The sequence below is a fragment of the Miscanthus floridulus genome, chromosome 14 (genome assembly GCF_019320115.1).
Source record: "Miscanthus floridulus cultivar M001 chromosome 14, ASM1932011v1, whole genome shotgun sequence".
In the NCBI taxonomy this organism is placed as follows: Eukaryota; Viridiplantae; Streptophyta; class Magnoliopsida; order Poales; family Poaceae; genus Miscanthus; species Miscanthus floridulus.
Genome location: NC_089593.1, coordinates 18,889,353 through 18,895,781, shown reverse-complemented (window position 1 = coordinate 18,895,781; position 6,429 = coordinate 18,889,353). Strand labels below are relative to the sequence as shown.

At 61.6% G+C, this 6,429-nt stretch overlaps 1 protein-coding gene across 1 annotated transcript; it reads left to right on the top strand.

Moving 5' to 3' along the window:
* Positions 1-1,398: 1,398 nt before the first annotated feature.
* On the top strand, positions 1,399-3,402 carry LOC136506069 (basal body protein 10-like). Its single transcript, XM_066501193.1, has 3 exons — positions 1,399-1,610; positions 1,696-2,437; positions 2,526-3,402. Exons 1-3 carry the CDS (start codon positions 1,420-1,422, stop codon positions 2,946-2,948), a joined length of 1,356 nt encoding a protein of 451 aa, XP_066357290.1. The 5' UTR covers positions 1,399-1,419; the 3' UTR covers positions 2,949-3,402.
* Positions 3,403-6,429: the final 3,027 nt, after the last annotated feature.

The window sequence follows — 6,429 nt, the reverse complement described above, 5'->3', positions numbered from 1 at the left end:
TCCTCCCGGCGGATCCCTGGGAGCGGTCCGACGTCACCGAGGAGAAGCTACAGTCGCTCGTGGAGGCCGGTCTTCTTCGCCCGATCACCGACCCCTGACGAGCCGGAGTGGATTGCTCCGGGGAACGAGTCGGAGCCGAGGCCGCGCGACGGCTACGTGGTGAGCTTCGTCGTCTTCCACGAGCGAGGCCTTCGGGTCGCCGGTGGATAGCTTCATGCGGGCGCTCCCGCACTACTATGGCGTGGAGCTGCCAGAATTTCAGCCCCAACTCCATCGCGCAGGCGGCCATCTTCGTCGCCGTCTGTGAGGGGTACTTGGGGATCGCTCCCCACTGGGAGTTGTGGCTCCACTTGTTCCGGGTGACGTTCACCACCAAGCCGGGGGGAACGAGGGGGGCCCGGAAGGCGCAGAGGGCCGGCGGCTGCACCCTTCACGTGCGCCAAGACCAGGCAGTCCCTCTACATCCCGGCCCAGCTGTCATCGTCCAACCATCGTTGGTATGACAGGCTGGTTCTACCTCCGCAACGACGGCGGAGGACTTCCCCCTTATACCGGGCGGGTTGTAGAGAGTCAACCAGAGAAATGGGGATACGGCGTCATCAAGGTCGATCCAGCCTAGGCTGGAACCGCTCTTGAGGGCCTTGGGGAAGCTGCGTGACTGCGGCCTTTCGGCGGCCGTGGTCGTGGCGGCCTTTCACCGCCGGAGGGTGTTGCCGCTAATGGCCCGGCGGCGGCGGCTGTTCGAGATGACGCCGAGCGATCCCGATCGTCGGTATCAAGATGTCCGCCTTCGCCCTTACCGACGACGAGACCCTGCGTCGGGTGAGAGAGGCGGTAGACGGGAAGCCGAGGCTCGATGACTTGATGCCGTTCCCGATGCGCCCGTCGCGGGGGTATGTCTCGCTGGTAAGTTGGATGTTGTCGAGGCTTTCGCGGCCTTCTTGTTCTTTGCCTTTTTGGTCTGTTGTCTTACTTCGTCGTTCTCACAGGGGATAAGAGACGTGCGAGGCTCCCCGCCGCCCGTTCCCGAGGACGCCCGGTGGCGATCCGTGAACAGGGTGCGTGCCGAGGAGGAGAAGAAGAAGAAAGATGCCCAGGAGGCGAAGCGCACGAAGAAGATCCTCGCACGCGAAAAGCTGGACGCCCGTCGCCGGCGCCAGAGGCTCGACGGTCTCCCTTTGGAGCCGTCTCCCTCGTCGTCGGTGTCGGATTCTTCGAGCGACGGCGGCGGGCGCGAGGTGGGGACGGCCTGCCTGGAACACCTCCCTGACATCAGGGAGATGGTTCTCGGGGCGCCGGCAAGGAGCCTGACGCCCCTAGGAGGAGGAGGAGGTGTCCCGGGGCCAGTGGCGGCCCGTCCCGGGGCCGAGGCCGACAGCACCCGAGGCGCGGGTGTCGGAGGAGCGTGCCGTCAGCCCGATGGGTTCGACGGTGGAGGTGGAGCGGGTGACGGTGGGGGCGACCCCATTATCTCCGCGAAGGGTCGAGGAGGTGCCGGGGTCCGACGGAGGCCAGCTGGCACTGGTGGACACCGAGGCCGCGCTGCTGCCACCACCGCCGCCGTTGCAGAGGAGGCAGGCGGTGTCGAAGCGGCTGCATCCCCGTTCGCGGTAAGCGTCTTCTCTGGTGGAGTCCGTAGTACTTCTTGTTTGCCCCTTGGTTGCATGCTGACCTTGGGAGTGTCTTTTCTTCCAGCCAGACGCTTCTGGTGGAAGATCCTCCCTTGGCGCCCCGTAAGGCGCTCAAGGTGAACGTTAGCTCCTCCGCCCATCAGGCAGCGGAGGCGCAGGCTGGCGTGCGACGCGGCGCGGCGTCGGGCGAGGCCGTTTCGGAGGAGGCGGCTGCCCAGGAAAAGGGGGCCGAGGCGGCCGCGGAGCGAGTGGAGGAGGAGGAGCCCATGCCTCGCGATGTTGTGGGTCTTGGGGCGAAGGAGGCTGGGGCGTCTGCTATTGCCGAGGCCATTGAGGGTGAGGCCGGAGCCCCCAAGACCTCCGACGTCAGGGCGGTGGACGCCGGGGCCATCGAGGTAGAGATGGCGGAGGCCAGAGCCCCCGGGTCCGTCGAGACCGAGGCGATGGAGGTGGAGACGGGGCAAATTTTGGCGCCGCCCCTGGTTCAGACAATCTCGTCTGATGATTCCTCCCATGGGAAGGAGGCGGCGGACGTCGAGGCGGCTAGTACCGCGGAGCAGCCAGTCCCAGATCCCGCCGAGGGGAGTTCGGCTCTTGTCCGGCTACGGCCCGAGCCTCGTGGGTGGAACTTCCCGCGTGTTTTCTGGCAGAACCGGGCTGACCCCGAGGGGGAGCCCGTGTTCGCCCTTGAAGATACCGCAGAGGGGGGGCATTGGGGCACCCTCGAGCAGTACCGCCAACTGGCAGTGCGGTCGCTGCAGACAGCGATGACTATTATGGGTCAGGACTTGCCCGGTGTCACGCGGGTAAGTACTTTCCTCTCTCGTGCCGCGTTGTTTTCTCTCCGAGCCCCCTCGCAGTGTTTGACGTGCGTTTTTTGTTTTGCCTCCTTAGGAGCTCGAGACCCGATCCCTTGGGAAATCGGTGTTCCTGCGAAATGAGAGGGATATCTGGGACCAGCTCCGGCGCCAAAAGGGCCTGCTTGCCGATGCCCAGGGGCTATTGTCGGCGCGGAGTGCGGAAGTGGAGGACCTCCGCCTTCGTTGTGCTGACATTCAGGCCGAGTTGGCCACGGCTAAGGAGCAGTCCGCCCCTCTGGTGGCCAAGATCAAGGAACTGGAGGAGGAGCGAGACTCCTTCAGGCTTCGGGCCCAAGAAGCGACGGCCTCTGCTAAGGTCACAGCCGGGCAGCTGGGTGCGGAGCAGAGCGAGCATCAGGCGACGAAAGTCGCCTTGGCAGAGGCTACCAAGGCGGCCGAGGCCTCTCGGGTCGAGGTCTCAGCCTGGAAGAGCAAGGCCGAGGGTAAGTTCCGCTGAACCATGTTCCTCGCTCCATTTGCTCTGGTTCGCGTTTGACTCCTGACCCCTCGTCGCGACGTAGATCTGGAGAAAGAGGCCTCCCAGGCGGCTGAGGCCTCCGTCGCAGCGCAAGCAGCGCTGGATGTCGAGGTCCGGGAGCACGAGGCGCTGCGCAGCGCTGTCCGGACCGCCTGCGAGGCTCTGGACGTCGAGGAGGTCCAATCAGCTAGCTCCCTTGGGAGCCGCCTGATTGCGTTGAGCGGCCACGTCCGTGAGAGACTCCGAGGGGCGTTGCACACGGGTGTCAAGCGCGCCCTGGCCGTCGTCTCCTCGCACTACGCCATCAACCTCGAGGCTGTCAGCGACGGCTATGTGTTGCCAGAAGATGACGAGGAGGCTGATGCAGAGGTCGTGAGGCTGTTGGAGGCGGCCGAGGCACCTGGCACAGCGCTGGCCCGTCTATTTGAAGAAGAGGTAGGTCCCTCCCGCGCCGGCCGCCGATCCTTGAGCTTTGATCTGGGCCAAAAGGGGCCATGTAACCGGATTGGGTTAGTTGTCGTACCGTGACATCTTTGTGGCCGTCGAGGCCTGTAAAGTATTTGCGTACGTGCGTCTTTTAATCGTTTTCTGTTCTACTTCCGAGCCTGTGCCCTCTGTCTCGATCTTGGGAACCCGCAAAGAAAACCCTCGGGACCTAAGCCGTCCTTCGGCGAAGGGTGGTGAGGGAGCTGCCGTAGCCCAGAGGCGTAGGCCGTTCTCACGACTCGACCGGCCCTTTGGCCTCGAGACAAGCTTTTGGTCTTTGGGTTTCTTGTGAAGGTCCCGTCGGAGCGCGAGAGAGTTTGGCGTAGAAATTTTTTGAAAGACCATTAACAAATGGTGTTCGGGACTTAGGGGGTTCCCCCTTTCTAGCCCCCGAGGGAGGCCCGGCTTTGCAGAGGCAGAGCCGAGTCTCCCTTATAGCGCTATTGTGACGTCGAGCCCCTATTGATAGACAAGCTCTCTGTACAGAACTTCCTCGGAGCCTACGCTGTCCTTTGGGTGAAAAGGTGGTGAGGGAGTTGCCGTAGCCCGGAGGCGTAGGCCGTTCTCACGGCTCAGCCGGCCTTTTCACCTTTGAGACGATCGTACGGTCCTTGGGTTCTATACAATCGGCTTGTCTATAAGGGGGGTTTCTCGAAAAATTATAACAACTAAGAACGCTTCTTTATTGCATTTCGAGAAACAATGTAAACAACGTTTGGAATTTTAAGGGTAGAAACGACGTAGCTGTTCTATGTTCCAAGCGTTGGTGAAGATTTCGCCCTTCTCGTTGGCTAACTTGTAGGTCCCGGGCTTCAGCACTTGAGCGACGATGTACGGCCCTTCCCAGGGTGGGGTCAGCTTGTGGCGGCCCTTGTTGCTCTGCCTCAGTCTCAGCACCAGGTCGCCCACCTTCAGGTCTCGGCTTCGGACGCGCCGGGCTTGGTAGCGTCGTAGGGCTTGCTGGTACCTGGTCGAGTGTAGCAGCGCGACGTCTCGGGCTTCCTCCAGTTGGTCGAGGGCGTCTTCGCGGGCAGTGCGGTTGCTTTGCTTCGTTGTACGCCTGTAGCCTCGGGGAACCGTATTCTAAGTCAGTGGGGAGGATGGCCTTCGGCTCCAGTAGACCAGGAAGAACGGTGTGAATCCCGTGGCTCGGCTCGGGGTATTTCTTAGGCTCCAGATGACTGACGGGAGTTCGGCAAGCCATTTCTTGCCAAACTTCTTCAACTGGTTGAATATCCTTGGCTTAAGGCCTTGTAGGATCATGCCGTTGGCACGCTCTACTTGGCCATTCGTTCTTGGGTGTCCTACGGCCGACCAGGCCACCCGGATGTGGTGGTCGTCAGCAGAACGTTAGGAACTTGCGGTACCGGTGAATTGTGTCCCATTGTCAGTGATGATGGTGTTAGGAACCCCGAACCTGTGGATGATATCCGTAAAGAACAGCACCGCTTGCTCGGATTTGATCTGAGCGATCGGACGAGCCTCGATCCATTTGGAGAATTTGTCGATAGCTACCAGCAGATGGGTATAGCCCCCGGGCTGCCTTCTGCAGAGGCCCAACCATGTCCAGCCCCCATACAGCGAATGGCCATGTGATGGGGATGGTTTGGAGGGCTTGGGCCGGGAGGTGCGTCTGTCGAGCGTAGTACTGGCATCCCTCGCAGGAGCGTACTAGCCTCGTGGCGTCGGCCACCGCCGTTGGCCAATAGAAACCTTGGCGGAAGGCGTTACCCACGAGCGCCCGAGGCGCCGCGTGGTGCCCACAGACTCCCGCGTGCAAGTCCCAAAGTAAGGATTGGCCAGCCTCGGTGGTGATGCATCGTTGGAGAATACCGGATGGGCTACGCCTATACAACTCGCCGTCGCAGAGGACGTAAGTCTTGGCGCGTCGCGCGAGCCGCCGGGCTTCGGTTCTGTCAGCAGGAAGCTCTCCCCGAACGAGGCGATCAAGGAAAGGGACTCGCCAGTCCGTTCCTTGGTCAGCCTTGGGAGGCTCTGCGTCAATCGCCATGGCCTCGGGCTTGGCTGGCGAGGTCTCGGTGGTAGAGGGGGCCTCGAGCCCTGCGGTGGGCTCGGTCGATGGGCCTTCTTCTATCGCCGAGGCGTAGTCGACGGATGGCTTGTGGAGGTCTCTGGCGAAGACGTTCGGGGGAACCAGGGTCCGTGCCGACGCCATCTTTGCTAGTTCGTCTGCGGCCTCGTTGAACTTTCGAGCGACGTGGTTGAGTTCGAGGCCGTCGAACTTGTCCTCCAGGCGACGTACTATCGTGCAGTACGCCTTCATTTTGGGGTCATGGCAGCTTGACTCTTTCATCACCTGATCGACGACGAGCTGCGAATCACCCCGTACTTCGAGACGCCGCACTCCAAGTTCGATGGCGATTTGTAGGCCGTTGACGAGGGCCTCGTATTCGGCCACATTGTTGGAGGCGGCGAAGTGAAGCCAGATCATGTAGCGCATGTGTACTCCAAGGGGCGAGACCAGGAGCAGGCCCGCGCCAGCCCCTGTCTTCATCAGAGACCCGTCGAAGTACATGGTCCAGCATTCTGATTGGATTTGAACGGGTGGCAGCTGTGTGTCGGTCCACTCGGCTACAAAGTCGGCCAGGACCTGTGATTTGATCGCTTTCCGAGGCGCGAAAGACAAGGTTTCCCCCATGAGTTCAACAGCCCACTTGGCTATTCTACCCGAGGCCTCCCGATTTTGGATTATCTCTCCCAGAGGAAAAGACGACACCACAGTCACCGGGTGGGACTCAAAGTAGTGACGCAGCTTGCGTCGAGCCAAGACTACGGTGTAAACCAGCTTCTGGATGTGGGGGTAACGCGTCTTAGTCTCGGAGAGCACCTCGCTGATGAAGTAGACAGGTCGCTGGACGGTAGAGCATGTCCCTTCTCCTGCCTCTCAACTACTACGCGGCCGCTGCTACCACTTGGGTTGTTGCGGTGACGTAGAGTAAGAGGTGCTCGCCCT